Below are 18,291 nucleotides of genomic sequence, written 5' to 3' on the forward strand. Positions count from 1 at the left end.
GACTCTAAAGTGATTTAGAAGGCATGGCAAGGTTCATTTACCTCTTCTTCATTCTTTACGCTGCTTCAATTAGCTCTCAGACAAATGAGTATGAATATTTTGATTCTAATGTTCTTCCTACTACCTCTTTTTTCTTTTTGTGAAGAACCTGGCTGAGGCAGAGTACTCTGTGGCTCTCTTTATGTACATGCGGTTGTTGGGCTACCCGTCAGAGCGAATCAGCATCCTGACTACCTACAATGGACAGAAACACCTGATCAGAGATGTCATTAACCAGCGATGTGCTGGAAACCCTTACTTTGGGCAGCCTCATAAGGTAAGACTCATTGGTAATTCACCCTATGACAAGAAAAAAACTGCTTTATGTAACAACATATAAAAAACTGAATATTAGTAAGTGTGACGCTATAAAGCACAAACAGAGAGTTCATGTCTTTATGAAGGAAATGAGCATGTGTCTCAAATATTGTACATTTGAGATTTAAAATGGTCACGTGGCACAAAATGTTTGAGATATTAAAATAGCACAATATTATTCATCAAGCTTACATCTGTGTCGCAAAGTGTCATCTATCTTTCATTATGAGCCGTAAATATAATGGGTAAGTGCTTCATGGTTGACACCATGTATCTGTGTTTGAGACTCTTATTTTGAAATCATATAGGAAGTTAGTGCATGAAGAAGCAAGAAGACGCCCTAAACATTTTTAGAAAGCATAAAAATGGTGAAAACCTGACAGACAAAATAAGAATAAATTGTGAGCAACGTGAGAACACCGCTACTGGGTAACAATACTGGAGTTAGCATTTGCTTTGCAGCTTAAAGTTGGTGATTAACTTGATTGACTTAAAACTGCTGTAATCAAACCTGAACAGAATTTTTCTGTACTGATAACCGATGATTTAAAACAGTTTGTGATGCATGAAACATCTACTCTTTTTGTAAAAACACAAAAATGGGCATGGTTGGTTTGCTCTAAAATACTGCAAAAATAAGTACAGCATTATCTTGCGCGCTGGGTGTATCGTTATGTCCCCACTGCTGAACAATATCGTATCTGGTTTCAACCATCTAGTTGAAACCAGATACGATATTTACATGCACTGCATAAACAGAGATATCCCGCTCTTGTAATAGTTTGCTGTAATTTGTGGCCCATTCGGGTTTGTAGGCCGCCTTTCTCACACACACCTTTTTAGCTCTGTCCACATATTTTCTATGGGACTGAGATCAGGGCTTTGTGTTGGCCACTCTAAAACATTCACTTTGTTATCCATTAGCCACTTAATAATTAATTTGGCTGTTTGTTTGAGGCATTTACTTAAAAAACAACCACAGGTCTGCTGTCAATTAAGTCAAATGTTGAGAAGCTTAAAAAGTCATGATATCATTGTAGCTTTTTTAACATTCTAGTATTATGGGGGTGTGCATAATTCTAAATTTAAAGAAACCGACATTAGGTTTTTGGATGTTTTTCGCCAGAAGTTTCCAGATGTTTATTAAGCACTATTTGTTGTGTTGCAGTTTTTCCAACTTTGTAGTAAAACTCACCCCACATGTAATCTCACTTGGAGGTGGCATATGTTCTTTGGCTTATGTGAAAGGAATGCACAATCCATAGGCGACATTTTTACACCTCCTGTATACACATGAGACACCAGTAAAGTGTATACCCACATTGCTCTGTCAGTGTGCACATTTAAGTGCATTTTTCTCTTTCAGCTGTATATTTTCGCTGCCTTTCAGTTTTGATGTGTGACATACAGCATTAAGATTAAAATTAATTATGCTTCTCGTCTGTGGCAAAAAGTGTGAGTCATCAACAAATGTAATTTTGTTTAAGAAAGGTTTTCTTATTCAGCTACATCAGATCATGAGACTCTGGGAACAACTGCAGGTCATAAGACAAAATAAACCAGAGTCCTTCCTTTAACCAGTTGACTAAGTAAGTGTTGGTGCAGGAATGTGAATTGTTGGCTATTTTCATCTGATATTCTTGGGATATCTTCATCTAGCCCATGTTAATCCTTAACACTCATGTTTTCTCCTTTTTACTTAAGTCAGAAGCTTGCTGGCAGAGTTTTCCCACTCATGTTCTGTTTGTACTGTTAAGTAGTTTTAAGCTGTAGCCTAAGGTTATGATTTCTTGTTGTTGTTTTGCTCTACCCATCATTCTTTGCTCCCTAGCTGTTAGGATTTTCACACTGAATGATAGCCAGCATTGGAACAATGGTCTAAAAATTGCAATAGGCAGTTATTTTAATAGGCTTTAAACCATAGTAACAGAGGTTCTGTAGGCTATAAATTGTTCTAGTTTATACATGCTGCATATTTTGTGGTCTTTAATTGTGGAGAGAGGAGAAAACCATTAATCATTCAGATTATCATAATTCTTATTTGTTTTGTCAATTCAAATTCAAATGTCTTTTTAAAGGTCAAAATTAGCATTGTTTTCATATGGCCGTTAAAAGGTTTTTAGAACTAACCATCTCAATGTTAAGTCTGAAATGCACCCTGTGTTTCCGCACTAGGGCTTAAATTTTACTTGGGTTCCCAGTAATGATTGTTTTTTAAAATAAGTTATTGCCTAGTTTTTTGTTTAATTAATTGAAACGTCTATCCTCTAAAAATATATTTAGAATCATATTCTATATTCTATATTTTATTGCATACAACAAAATCAAATACAAACAAAGCCCAAGCAGCTTTAATGGAAATTGTATATCTCTGAGTAGAACATTGTTGGTCATCTGAGGCAAGAATAGTATGAATTAGGGTGTGTACTTGTCCATAAGGTCCAAGCGGTTCACAGACACAGAATTCACCCACAGGAGGAAAACAGTTGTAAGTTTTTTTTGAAAAAGTTGAGTTAAACAAAAACTAATCCCTAAAAAAATAAGTGTTCCCTAAAAATACTGGTGTGAACTGATTAATATCGGCTACAATATTGATTGCGGTGACCAAACACGGCTTTAACTTTAATATTTACTTTATAATTGTTATTTTTGTAGTTAATATAATTTAAAATCTTAATATTCTTTTAAAAATGTCTTAAAAGGTCCAATCTCCTGAAACTTGGAGAAACCAACACTTTTTTCTGATTCGGAAATGGAACAGGTATCCCCAAAAAGATAATAAAATAATATGTTGAAACATATCAGTTTAAGAAAAAAAGTTTATTAATTATTATTTTTTGATACAAATTGTCTGATAATCTTTAAGCATGTTTCCACAGGTATTTTAGACATTTATCTTTTTGTGGTGAGCTCACAGTGGAAGGTCTTGTTGCCGTCACCCCAATCTTTAGCAGCTAGACGCAAGGCGATTCCAAAACAATAATAATACTTTCAGTCAGAATAAATATGTAAGTAAAATTAAATGATTACTTGGGTCTAAATTGTATGAATAATGTTGGGCTTAACTGTCACTCTAAACCTCAAGCAGCGTCTTTACTGCTTTTTAAAATTTGAAAAGGGCTCAGTGGAAGTGGATCCCACTGAGTCATTTATAGTATCGGTTTGAGGGCTAATTAATGGTGCCTGCAGGGTAAAAGTGTTTACTTCCATTTCCTATTGTCTAAATGCGTGCAACTATACCTCCTTGTTTTCTCTTAAAGTATCTTTCCTGTTCTGACAGTGATTCTGAAATTGTGCGTAGCCATGTAAGATTTCTTGCAATGCTAAAACAAAGGATCAGTCAAAGTGCTGACATCCTTAGTCAGAGTGCATACCCAGTGACAGGAGTGACAAGCTGCTAGATCTGCTGAAATGAAAAGTGGCCAGAGAGGGAGCTTGATGAAAAAGAGGAGGATCTCGTATGGGAAAAATGCTGAGCGGCTGAAAGGTCAGGCGCTGAGCAGCGGGTCTGCGGTGTGTCTGACAATGTGTCACAATGGCTAAAACCAAGCAAATGTCAACAGCCTGATTACTTTACTCTGATGGCTTTAATTTGACCCGGTAGAATGGGGAATGCCACTTAGCCTTATTCGAAATCTCCAAATAAGACGCACTAGTTTACATTTTTGTCCGAATGTCAATAAAGGCAGTTCCTATAGACATAATACAATCATGCTTGCATTTTAACAATGTTGGTTCTTTACTCCATTATATTTTGTTGACAATTTTCATTTGGGCTTCTATTCTCAAATATTATTTAGAGATGCACCAAAACAAATCAGTTGTTGATCAGAACTGGGCGATTTTCTGCTCATTTTTTTACCCGACCAGTGTGCCTTCTGGTCATGTTGACAACAAGACTCTTCAGTGTGGATGATGGTACTGAGTGAGCAAGAATCAAGGTTAGCTTTTTTCAAAATCCTTGAGGTGTTTCAAATGAGCACAGAGATGTTTGAAGCTATTAGCAAGAAAAACAAATGTCATGACGAGTCTAGTCATGACTGTGGTTCATTCAGTTTGAGAGAGCAACACTTAAAGGAGACAACAGGAAGGCTGAGTGGAGTACTGCAAAGTAGCTCTGTTTTTTCCTGTCTGTCTTACAACGCTCCATATCAGGAAATGTTCACAGCCCTTTAGAAATCTCATTAGAGGTAAGGATCGACATTCATTAGGTAAATAAATCAGACAGTATTTAAAATAATGCTAAATGCACTTATTGCTAACAGATGATTTTAAAGCCAGTTTTAAATGTGAGCTCTGCTGTCATTTTGTCTTTGTTACACAGCAAAACACTGCTTCTGCTCCTAATATAACAAAAAAGGAGGACATAGGAGGGCTCAAAAAAAAATTTTTAAATGCTCGTAGTTCAAGTTCTTGAAGAGAAATCGGAATTTGCTAAAATCTGTATCGTCAGGTCAACGTTTTACAAAAACTGTAGATTGGAAGTCGGGCACAGCACTCTGATGCATCATTCGCTTTATACCCATTTTAAGAAATATTTGATAGTAACTCGCTGTGTTTAGTTTTCTTACATATATGGATGGTCGAGAAATAGTGTTTCTACTTAAGTTCTGGGTTTCCTTAGATAGAAAAACTTTTTATCCAATTTGAATAAATAACTGAATCTGACTGCACTGTTCAATGGTTAGGATTAATTGGAATGTATGTACCTGACTTTGTGAAGTGCCTTGAGACAACATGTGTTGTGAATTGGCGCTATATACATAAACTGAATTGAATTGAACCCAATATTACTAGAGAGACAGAGTGAATGTAATAACATAAATAAAACTTACTAAATAGTATGAAATAGTCAGAGAAAAATTTCTAACACCTTTCCCTCATTCTGTTTTTGTTCTTTTTGGTTGTCATAAGTCATAAATAAGTTACCATGAGCACACACAAAAAACATACATACTACCAGTTCTGTCTCGGTCTCTCTGCATGCATTGGGAATAGTTAAAAAATTTAACTCACTATATCTGCACATTCCAGGCAGTGATTACAATGAATGCTACAGAGCAGAATGGATAGAATAACCAAAAAAAGGGGCAACAATCCGAGGTTATCCATTAGCTGAAAGACAACTTGTCATTCTTGTTCTGACAATGAGGAGAAAGACAAGATGGAAGAAAATGATCCCCTGTAAGTAGGTGTGTTTGTGTGACTCACAGTATCTTCTGCGTGCCCCTGCATGTCCACGGACATGTGTGTGTGTCACATTGACATGACCTCTGCAATTCTCTCCCTGGAAGATTTCTCATCAATAACTAAACGGCATGCAAAAAGCTGCACCTTAGGGAGATTGTCGATATAGGCCTCCATGTCTGTGGGCCAAGAATAACTACCTGTCAAAAGCCTCTCACGTCTAATGTGTACAAACGCACGCAAATATACAATGGATGTTTGGCATAAACAAACAACCCACGGTTTCTCATGCGCTTCAAAAACAACATATTCTTGCCTGTGGGTTTGCACCTGTTCGACATACACATCAGGAGGACATAAATAAATACCTCATTAGCCCCAACCTTCATTCTTTTTTACACACACACACACACTCTCAGCAGATTATTTTTAATCTAAGATGGGATGTTCTGTGAGAGTTCCCAGAAACTTTGCATCATGAGACTGGAGGAAGCTGCAGCCACATCATGATTTATCCAACATGACTCTCTTATGTTGAGGTATCCAGTCCTGGACTCTGCAGTGTCTTGATGGAGGCCTATTGATCTGTTGTAATGTGAGGATCTATAGAGGACACACTAACCTCTTTCTATATTGCTTCTCTAAAGTGATGTGCTCTATACAGTAATGTTTCTGAATAACATGACCTGTTTTGTGTATTCTGTCTTTGTTTTCAGCTTATTAATAATTGGTTTAGGCGTTCATCCTGTTAACATTGTGTAAGGAAACTAAGCATTAGGACATTTTTTCTATTGTTTTTATTTTGAAAGGTTATTAAGTCCATAGCTCACTTGTAATGTTGAATTGTATGTAAGTTGAGTGAGAAAAATAAATTTCTTGACTTAATTCAATAATACAGTTTCCAAAATGTGATCATCAAAATTCCTAAAGGTTTTTTACATACCGGTATTTGTTATTCAGATTACATGCATTCTTTACCATTGTTTAATATTTTAGTACCTTTGTTTTTTAGTTACTTACAGAAAATTAATAAATGTAGTTTTTATTTTACCTCTTGACGACTTTAATCACAATAAAAAAAAGACATTTTTAAAACGTATTTTTTCCAATAGAGTAAAAAAATATATATATAACAAGCTGTGCTTTTAAAAATCTGAATTTACTCTGAATTTCTGCTGATTCCAGATTGGAAAAATCTTTTGTTATTCATTTTGAAAGGCAGTTTATACTTCAGATGCTTTCAAAGTGCTGAATGAAAAACAATCATGGTTTGTTTTAATATTTGTAGGATAATAAATCCCAACAGCTGTGATTAAGATAAATGATTCAATGATCAGAATATCATCAAAGCCACCAGAACTATCTAGAAGGTTGAGTATAAAAAACTATGGATTGTGTAGGGTCATTAGCTCATTCAGAATATACCTACAAATTAATGGTTCCTGGAGTGATGAAAATAAGAGCGTTTATATTTCAAAACTTGCTTTTAAAGAATGTGTATGAAAAAAATGCTCAGTCCAGGTTTGACCCATCTGCAATACACAGTTAATACCAGATATTTACAAACTGTAAAAAGACATTTAACTTGGTATGACATGAGTCTCAGACTAAACCTTCCACCTAACTTTGATGCCATCCACTTTGTGAAGTGTACAAGTCTATACTGTAGCAAACACCCCAACAAAATGATCCTGCCACCCCAATACATACATAATTGGTACTGGTGTATAATTGTTAATTACCTAAAACAGAAAATGTTTAGTGTGATTTTGGGCTAAGTCAGACAGTGAGAATAAGTAAGTTGTCTTTTTATATAGTGTTTTTCATTATCTGGAGTCAATTGTGTATGTATATTTACACCTGTGTCAATCTAAGATGGTCCAAATGCAAAAAGAAGCATTGAAAATGTATTTTTGCGTTTTCAGAAATGTAATAAAAGCTTCTGACATTTTAAAAGGTCTTTTAAAAAAAACTTTCTTCAATCCAGATCAGGTTTGACCAGTCTACATATTGTACATTTTAGAGAGATGCTGATAAGCAAGTGAAAACCTGTTTATGGCAAAACTAACAGATCATTTTTCTGAGCCACCTACTGACAGTATGGCGCCTTGGGTGGTGAGCCATATCATCTGTATAAGAAATTGATCCTGCTTGCTGATATCAGTTTCCAGTTTGCTGCTGCCTCCAGTTTTCTTTCTACGGACAATATATGCATAAATGGATAATCTGTTATATATGTCCCTAACCTTTGTCTGGGTGTTTGATCAACTTTAAACAAAGGATATAAAACATTTATTGATGCCTTAGACCTGTAAAGAAATGTTATTTGCTTATAATATGTGTATTTTCAGGCCGATTCCAAACACGATATTTTTCATTTGTGAGCACAGCAGAGCACCAGAAATGTGCATTCATTTATAATTACATATAACACCCAGCAAGAAATTAGTTGAGCTCCAGTCTGCACCAACAGTTTTCTGAAAAAGCAATGGGATTGCTTCATTTTCACCTCATGTACAAAGTTTAATTTCTATACTTCAATAGCTGCTGCATGCAATTGATATTTTATAAACACAGGCCTCCTACCTTTAAGCTTTCATTAAAAAACACAATTCAGTATGTTATATGTATTGAATAATGTTGGTACTGGTAGCAAGAGAACGGGTGAGTCGACCACTTAAGACTAATAGCACAGAGACAGTTGTGTTCTTCAAGTGTGGATGTTAGCACAGTTACCAGCAGTGTGAAATAAAGTGAAAAGTATCACAGAGAAGCACTCCTCAAGCATTTTCTCTCCTCTGAAAATAACCTCTGATTGAGGCTAACCGCATACCCCCCTACTACCTTGGATCTGGTTCTCAGGAGGCCCCGCTAAGAAGCTAGTGATAGCAAATGCCCTTTAAGCCGCATTAACTCTTTTGGCTGCCCATGTGGCCCTCAGCGATAACAACCCAACAAGAGGACGACAGCTTCTTATCGCTTTCTTCTCAAAAATAAAGAAAGAAAAAGGAAAAAGAGGAAGTTAAGAGGAAAAGTAGACTCGCTCATATTTCTGAACTTTTCAGGAAAATCCTTCCACCTGGCTGAAATGCAAACACTTGCTTACTTTGCAAAGCATCTTAACTGCTGAAGCTTGGTTCGCAAGTCTTTCATATCTATGCAGATGTGCATCAGTTTGTTGAATATTAAAAATGTGCTTGTATGTGTGCAGGTTACAACAGTGGACAGGTTCCAAGGTCAGCAGAACGACTACATCATCCTCTCGCTGGTCCGCACCAAGGCTGTAGGACACCTAAGGTGATTATTTCAGTGCATGCCTAGCAGAATAATGTACCTGATACAAGGAAAAACTCAGTAGCTCTTTTATTATAATATTACCTTTGCAATTGCAACTATTATTTTTTGTAATGCTTTTTGTCTTTTAATGTTTATTTGTTTATTTATTTATATGTTAATAGTATGAAAAAATATCTAGATTTTCAGACTTTTCTTGCCCCTATCCCAACGTTTTTGTACGTTTTATCCTTTTAAACTGTCTGTCTGCCCGTCCGTCCGTCCAGCCATCCATCTATATTTAAACCGTAACCACTATAGAGACATCTGTAGTAAATATATTTAAAACCTCTGTGTTTATACTTGAAAACTAGCAAAAACAGCTAAAAATATTAACTTTGAATCTAAAATAAAAGTATGAAAATTGTGTCTAGAACCCTGAATGTCCCATTACCGTCCAACCCTGACATCCCCCTCTTCGTAGACTTAGGCCCTCTCTTTTTTGCTCCTGACTCATTTTTCCTTCATTCCTTATTCCACTAATGTGTGGTCCAGTGGCCTTTCTGATGCCATGAAATCTCAATGAGCTCCTTACACTTTAGATGCCACATGGTTTATTATCAGGGAGCTGAGGCCGAACTCATCCACTGCACTTCAGTCAGCTATGTTGGCTACTCGCTCTGATATGCATTAGCTGCTGTAGGAATTGCACAGCTCACAGTTTTATCGCAGTATTGGACAGCCAACAAATTGGTACTCCAGTGCAAATATCAAGCCACTCCTTTTAGAGCTAAATACAGAGTCTCTCTCTGCCCACCAGCCCTCATCTTGGACCTTTTTAGGTGGCAAAAACAAGACACTTCAGAGGCCTTTTTTTTTTATCTCACAGATAAGGAAATGACTCGATGCAGCGGACATTAAGTGTAGTTTATCTTTTTGGCAGTGCATGCTCCCCTCATCGCTCATCCATCTGATCCTGTCTCATACATTTTACTGCCTTACACACATTCAAAGTGTTTCTAATTGGTCAGTGGATGGGCTTGCTGCGGTCCTGTGGTCTCTACTCTCCTTGATGATGATTTCTGACAGAACTGAACACCAAAGTCCTCAAAAGCATGTTTTCAGCCAGCTTCATACTATTAGTGATTACCCTCAACATAATGTGGACTGTTCTGGCAATAATAAACTCATCTTCACCCAAATAACAACTTGCATGTTATTACCCCTTTTCCCACAGCGGTCAGACCATAGGGCCCCATAAAATGATTCAGCTATCAACCAAACTTTTAATCTTTCCTAATCAACTAACCATTGCCAAATAGTCCCATCTAATCTTTGTCACAGACTCAATTCAGTTTGGTTTATTTACATAGCCACAATTCACAACAAATGTGATCTGAATGCTGTTCACAAGATAAACGAGTCTAAATGGGTCACATAAGCACATAATTTGATGTAAAAGCAAACTGGGGCCGCCATGGTGGGACATTTGATGTGCATCAAGTCTCTGCTACTAGCACACGTTGGACTGGCCCGCTTAGGTGTGCCATGATAGAACAGATCTTTGGACTTTGTGCAGCTCAGGAGTGGTTGGAGGACAGTGCCCAGACATGTCTGGGGTAAGCTGTTGTAAATACCACCCACCACTCATTTTTAGGGTGTTTTAAAACTACATTTAGCAAGCTCAAAGCAGCATGTCTGTTGACTGAGTTTTTATGTAAATACCCATGGTACCATGGTATTTATACTCTAGATATGGGTTGGTATGAGATTGTTATGGCATGATAACCTGATTTTGGAACCGAAGATGTCCTGTACAAATTTTTTCCACCTTTTGTGTGGTTCTTCCGAGCCAGCTTTATTTATGAAAGCTCAGATGTGTGCAGGACATGACCTTGATTGGTGATTTATGAACCGTCAGAGGCAGCTTAAAGACGGGCTCGTCTTTGGAGCTCTATTAAGAAACAAATTTGTGAAGGAGGCAGACGCAACTCAGCTTTGACCCTCCCTTTTGAAAATGACAGAAACTGGGGAGCACGTTTTTACTGCCTCAATTTGTTTTAATTTAAATGATTCTTGTGTTGATTTAGGTTTGAGAATTCATAATCACATATTTTTTTTATCCAAACTGATACAGAGGTCGTGTCTTCTTCCACCACTTTTTATCACTAGTGCTTTATCACCTCATCATATCTCACCTCTTGTCCAACATTTCAATGTGGTCTCCAAGCACATGCTGTTTTAAGAAACCTGTAAGAGAAGAACAGGACAACTGATAAAAATGTTGTCTAATGCTTTAATGTTTAAAGCTTAAAGTGCTTTTTTCACAGATATTCTTATTTATTATTCCCTGAAACATATTTAAATGGAACTCTCCCACAGTCCTTTAATGACAGCAATAAAAATACAACAAATTAGCTTACTGTGCTTTTTTACACGACTTTAGCTTGCGATTCATTCATGTTAGGGACACAGATACCTCTTAATGGTTCACTCATAGAGACATAATGGGATCACTGTGGTCTACCGGTGACTTCACCCTTACAAGTCGTGCTCCTCTTCCTCTTCTCTGATCCCGCATCTCTCCTCCTGGCAATCTGCTGCCATGGCAACCACAAGGCATACAGCTGACCATATGATGAGCTGACCCTGGCTTTGACAGAAGAATCCTTCCTGCTGATACACACTGGCACGCTCGCATACAAGATCACACACTTTGACAGGGAAGCACACAGGGCACGCACACACACCAACAGTTCTGGGAACACACATGGACACACAAAGGGTAGCTACTCGTCCACGTGCTCCGTCATGTCACAGCATAGCCCAGGAAGGCAGCTCTCAGCACTGCCACGTCTACAGGCTACCACGCTGGTGCATGTCTTCCACAGCTCTGTCCTCATTGGTACAGGCTCCTTCTTTTTCATATGATCCTTTATTTTTCCAGCTTCTAGCTGTTTACTTCTTTTCCGAACTATGCATTCATTTTTGGAATAATGTCTACGCTAGGCTGGTTTGCACTGTTAAATTTCTGTACTCTACACAGCAGCTCCCATAAGCCCCCTTTTCCCCTTTTTGTATATTCATGAAACTCATCATGCACATTGAAAGGATTATTTCTCTTAATCTGCTGAGTTATTCAGGTGGATTCCTTATTCCACACTTTAGGCTGCATTTCCATACATACAAAAACAGTCCTTGTTTTTGTAAACGCTCCATCATAACTATGAGTTATATCATTTATCAACCTGGCATGTTCTTCAGCGACTGAAAATCAAAACCATTGTCTACTATTTCTGCTTGAAATTGTGTGATGTGCATTGCATTCGACATTAAGGTAGAATACAGTAGAGTAGGTGGAATATAGATTTTGTGCAGCTTAACTTTTGGCTCATTGTGTGTTCACATTCAAGGCTTTCTGTCTTTGCTTTAGAAAAATGTGTTTTGCATATTTTTTATAGATGATATAGTGCTTTGGTACAGTATTGATATCCCTTAAACATTCTCATATGTTTTATGTTGCGACCACTATTTATTCGAGTTTAATGCAATACACAGTTGCACTTTAGTGGGAAAAGACAGGAGCAGCTCCAGGTTTATATTCACCGAATCATCCATTCATTTCATACACACGTGTACACACACAAACCTCTTCATATCCCTTTATCAGTTTGTTTTATTGGTAGTTAAGTATTTTCATTGATGGTGGAGATAAATATTCATAAAAAACTCAAATTTTACATGTAATTAAATTAAATCTCAGCCTCTGACCAACTTGTATTAACAGTGATTTTCACAAATTGTGATGCTTGTACCCATGTGTTCTTAGCTGACTCTTAGGAAATTGGACAGATTACTGATCAAATTTGTATTTCTTATTAATTGGAGTTATACAAACATTAATTAGACTGAGTACAACATGGAAAAAATACTTTAAATCGCCAGTTGCCAAATTAAATACATCCACCTGGCATGTAGAAATTGAGACATTGTCGGTCTGAAATGTGCATCATCCAATCACATCTTCATGGGGATTTTTTTTAGGGGTATTGGGGCAATGTGTTTGCTACCAGTGAAGGCTTCAAGTCTTCTTATTCTTATTTATCAGACCCATTTATATTTACTGTGTCAATTTTAGCAGAAAAACAGCCTGACCTTCAGTTTCATAGCAAAGCCTTCAGTTTGTTAGATGTAGTCGACTTAGCAGTAGTTTCTGACCAGCTTTGGGTCTGAGAGCTGCAGGAAGCAGAGAAACTATGTACTTCAGAACAAGTATCCCATGACAAAAAAAGATTTATTTGTAGCCATTTTAAAAATTTCTTTAACCTGCTCACTTTAGCCCAGGTTTCATGAAAGAAATTAGCCAAATTCTGATAACAGGTGAAAATAAATAGGCAGTTTTGATCTAAAATATGTGCAAGAAGCCGCACTGAATTTTAAACATTAGTACTGGTAAAAGAAAAATCTCAGTTGGTCGTCATCTATGTTACAGAGACTCAATATAATATACATTTAAAACAGATATGGTAATACTTTTCCAGGGGGCTGTATTTAGATTTTATTTTGGATTCTTAGACAGCAGAGTACATAAACGTGTTGACTGTTAAAACAAGATTTTTTTCTCTTACTAGAGAAATGTATCCTCTGTCCCTCCTAATCTCTTAATTCCCTCAGATGGCAAGAAAAAGTAACCTAAATCTGCCCCTTACTCTGCTCTCCCACTTCTGCCTCTTTCTCTCCTCTGGTTATCTTCCCTCTTGCCTCCCATTCCTTTATTTTTCTTTCAGCTTCTAAATTTGTCCCACTCACCTAGTCCTGCTTATCTTATCTTACCTTAAACCTTCCCTCCTCCCACGCTACACTGCCTATTTCTTTTCCATCTTTACTGTATTCCTTAACCCCGATGTAGGTTTTTGTTTTTGTCCCTACACATGATCTGGGAATTTCACAGTTTCCTTCCCCTCCCACCCCTGTCTCTTTGAAAAATGTTTCTCCTTCTTGTCAAATCAATTCTCAGCTGTTTTTTTTTTTTTTTTTACTCCTCCCTCCACAGGGATGTGAGGCGTCTTGTGGTAGCCATGTCAAGAGCCAGATTGGGTCTGTACATCTTTGCCCGGGTGTCACTGTTTGAGAACTGCTTCGAGCTGACTCCTGCCTTCAAGCAACTCACTGCCAGACCGCTGCAGCTGCACATCAGACCACACGAGTACTACAGCCAGGAACAGCCTGTACGTACACCTACATGCATCTTCTAGACTCTGGATAAATTTTACCCTCATATTGTGTTTACCTTCTTTATCATGTGTCAAGCAAACACTCTAAGGTCCATGTCAGTCCCTTCTTCCTTACATAATTTCTCCATCTTATTCCACTTGGTACTTACTGCTGTTTTACACATAGAGACTAATCTGTTAACAGCAGTCTGTAGGGGCCTTTAGTGAGTATGGGAAACACAAGCCTGGCTATAATTAACCCCCAAAGATCCGATGATAAAACCTTGGACCAGGCCAGCATGACACGGCTGTTGTCTGGTCACTGCATCTCACTGGCTGTGGCAACAGGGCAGTCTAAAATACCCCACAGTCCCTGACACTCTCTCTGACTCTCGAGTGTTCATCCCCATGAGGGACAGCTCTTTTGGGCACACACATGCGGCCCCTGCTTTGCCCGTCCATCTACGGTTGGTAAACCTTTGCTGCTAACACGCACATGCAAATTCTGTCTGACACCTACGACAAGAAGGATCACAAGTAATTTACTCTGACTAAATTGTTTGTATGAGTATTTACATACAGTGGTATAACAGTGTATTCACATCTTACAGATACATAAATCAGTTTTACCAGAATTTCACTTATTAAAGGGAAAAAAGCAATTTAAACCAACCTGGTCAGATGGGAACAACTAATTGTCGTCTTTATTAAATCATGAATTAACTGTGATTTATCGAGCTGACGTTCATTTCTTAATACACTTACTGCTCCGAACTGGAGACATTCAAGAACTGATGAGAACTGAAATCACTGACATCTATTAGTCTGGAAAAAGTTCCAAAATAATGTCTAAGTATTTGGAACAACAGGGAGCTGCAATAATATTATATATAAACCAAGAGTGCATGAAACAGTGGTGAACCTTCCCAGTGCTGGCCAGCCTACCAAAATTACTCTAAGAACACACTGACGACTCATCCAGTAGGCCTCAAAGAACCAAGAACATCTCAAGCACTGTAAGCAAAGAAAGAATAAAAATACCCTGAATGGTGATCAAATGCTTAATGGCAGCTTCTTCCACACAGAGCCAGGTTGGTTGGATAGCTTTTTTGTTTAATAGCTGAAATCATTTGAAAATTGCCTTTTGTATTTACTCTGGTTATTTTTATCTGAAATTAAAATTGAATCTGTGATCTGAAACAGTTAATTGTGACAAAAAAACAAATACAGAAAAAATCTGTGAGGGAGAAGTTTGTTTTTCAAGGTACCCTTCATATTAGTGAAGCAATATGTTTTAAGTTTTTCCCGACAGAGAATCCAAAAACATTTAAGTTGTAGTTCTAAGGTGTCCTGACTTATTAACTTTGACATGATGCCAGCAGTATTTCAGTGAGCATCTTCTCTGTTAACGAAGCAAAGATCTATCATCAGATAAAATATTCTGATCGTCTCACTCTGCAGTTTAGGCTGCAAGAGATGGTCTGCATACTAATGTTGATGAATTACTGACTCTGCATTCTGCACTTGGTTTCATTAGCCTGTGAGAAGTGGAAGCTGGAAGGAACATTTGTGTTCAGGCATAAAATGTAATTTCCTGACTGATTTTGTTGTAAATCCATGGAACCTCCAGTGGTGCCTTCGTGAATGATCTCTTAACAAGAGTGAGAAAGCTTTAGACTTTTATTTCTGTCATTACTATTCTGGATCATGAAATTGTCTTTTTTTTCCCCTTTAGAGAGATGAGAAGCCTGATCAAATCATTAAGGACATGCCAGAGATGACAAACTTTGTGTACAACATGTACATGCACATGATGCAGACCTCCCAGAAGTACAGACAGGTAAACACATTTTATTGAACATACAAAGACAGATCTCTGGCCGAACATACAGCCAGGGCTAGAACTGGGACGTCAAATTCCAGTCTTCAAGGGCAGGTTTCCTGCAACTTTTAGATATGTCCCTGGTCCAACCCAACTGAATCAAATACTTCTACAGCGTGCTGTTTACTTCTGTGAAGTCCCACTAATAACCTAAGTCATGCAGGAAACCATCCCTCCCGAACTGATGTTTAACACCTGTGGTTTAGATCATAGCATATTTGTGTGTAACAATGGCTCAGTCAAAGTGTTGTGTAAGACTTCAAACCTTCGGTTCACAGACACATTCCATCAAATTTTAATGAGATTAGGCATGTTTGCAAAGAACAATGGGGAGAAATGTCAGTGTGTAGATGTGCAATGCTGGTACATACATACTCCAAAATGTTTTTTAGCTGGAATTTGTGCCAAAGGTGGTTCTAAAAAAAGAAAATTGAGTCAGAGGGGCTGAATACAAATGCATGCAACAATTTTCTGATTATTTGTAAAAAGGTCTAAAAGGTATGTGTCACTTTCTCTGCATTTCACAATGATGCACTAATTTGTGTTGGCCTATCATGAAATCACAATAAAATACAATGACGTTTGTGGTTGCGACATGACTAACTGTGAAAAAGTGATGCTACTACTTTTGCATGACATCTGTTGCTTTATTACTTTTAAGCTCCAAAATATAAGGTAGGAGCCAAAACAGGTCAATGTAATAATGTAATTGTGCATTTAGAGAATGTTCCACAAGTCAAGTGTCTTCAGCAAACCTCAAATGTACATGAATCATACATTTAATGTCATTTTCTAAATAAAACGAAAAATATTTGACCAAAACTGTTCAAAATAATAAAAAACAGAGACCATTATAACTTTACACCTTTAGCCTTACAAACGTATGTTTCTTAAAGCATTCACATACATTTTTAAACATTTTGATAATTTAGATAACCCTACTGAGGTATATTTTTTGTAAATCCATGAAGCTCTCCGACATCGTATTTTGTATACCTGTTAGAGCATCCTGAGTGCCAATAACACCTCTTTTCAACAATTAAATAGCATTTACGCTTATTTCTAAAATAAGTGAAGTTCAGACATTATCTCCAATATAAAATCTGTAAAAGAAAATATTATTAAACTGCTTCATGAGATTTTTTTCTAATTCTGATAAATATTTTTCTTTATATTGCCAAAAATAATTTGGAAATATATTTCTTTTGTTTCTTTGGTTTTCTCAGCAGCAACAGCAAAAACTGGCTCCGCCTCCAGAAGAAACCCAGAAAGACGCTGCAGTCGATCCAGCGCGGGGTAGCTCAGAGGAACCACAGCCAGAAACTCCCATGGAGCAGGAAAACCCAGGAGAGGCAAGCTCCGAGCCAAACACGGAGAACGCCAAGGAAGAGGGGGGCCAGGATGCAGTTGACCACGCTAAGATGCCAGAGCATCCAGGCAGAGACAGCGACAGTGAAGAAGAGGAGGAGCAAGAGCAGTAGAGGATCCTTTATTGGACTACTACACGGGGAGAAACTGTATTCTCCATTTTTTTTTAAAAAGTGATGTCATTGATACTGAATCTGTTTACTGCTTAATGGAGATCCTTTTGATGTGTTCCTATTTTCTTTTTTTTTTTTAACAGCAGATGATCTTTTGTAGCCATTGGTACTTTATTAAAAAAGAAAAACTGAAATCTTTTTATTTAAGGAAATCTTTTTATTTAAGGAAGCGGCATGTTTCCTTATATGCAGCTGCCAAAGCTGATAATGCACTTTGTCTCCAAACATAATCATCATCGCACTCTCACTCTATTAGATAACCTCTTTGACATGATACATCCATCCATTCATGGTAAGATTAACTCTGCTGTGACTGGTTCAACCCATACCAGCAATACAGGTTGCTACTAAGCTGCATTTGTAGGTCAGCCACTTCACCCAAGAGCCCATGTGGATGCTGGGGGATTTTGCCCTGTCCTATAAAGGTACAGTCATTCAACCAGCAACATTAAATCCTTCACCATTCATATATCTGTGTGGAGTACTGAAGAAACACGGCTCCAGGAGCCACTGATATAAGGGATAAGATTTAATTTTCATGTTAAAATCAAGAGAGATATCCTTAATCCAGGTTTAAAGCAGTACTCTGTAATTTAAACATAATGAATTATGATTAAGAGTTTAACAGGGTCCACAATCCTGCAGGCGAAAACACAGACTGGAAATTTATTCATTATCATGCACGAGAGGTTGGTCGTCGTTACATCATACCTCAGGCTGCCTGATAGAGCAGCAGGTCAGCCGCACAGCTGCTTGTGCCTGGGCCAGTTCAGGGACCTGCTAGAGAACGTGTTGATGGATGTGGAGAGACACATTTTCTGCAGTCAAGTGTAAAGCC

The 18,291-nt window shown here is 37.6% G+C and overlaps 1 protein-coding gene across 1 annotated transcript in view; it reads left to right on the top strand.

Moving 5' to 3' along the window:
• aqr (aquarius intron-binding spliceosomal factor) overlaps nucleotides 1–17,591 on the top strand; it is a 78,011-nt gene extending 60,420 nt beyond the window's left edge. Inside the window, exons 32-36 of the mRNA XM_047346213.1 lie at nucleotides 146–316; nucleotides 8,756–8,841; nucleotides 13,871–14,045; nucleotides 15,766–15,870; nucleotides 17,139–17,591. Of these exons, the coding sequence (XP_047202169.1) occupies nucleotides 146–316; nucleotides 8,756–8,841; nucleotides 13,871–14,045; nucleotides 15,766–15,870; nucleotides 17,139–17,393 (792 nt within the window). The 3' untranslated portion in view covers nucleotides 17,394–17,591. The remainder of the gene's footprint in view (nucleotides 1–145; nucleotides 317–8,755; nucleotides 8,842–13,870; nucleotides 14,046–15,765; nucleotides 15,871–17,138) is intronic.
• Nucleotides 17,592–18,291: the final 700 nt, after the last annotated feature.

Source organism: Girardinichthys multiradiatus, chromosome 19 (assembly GCF_021462225.1).
Source record: "Girardinichthys multiradiatus isolate DD_20200921_A chromosome 19, DD_fGirMul_XY1, whole genome shotgun sequence".
Taxonomy (NCBI): domain Eukaryota; kingdom Metazoa; phylum Chordata; class Actinopteri; order Cyprinodontiformes; family Goodeidae; genus Girardinichthys; species Girardinichthys multiradiatus.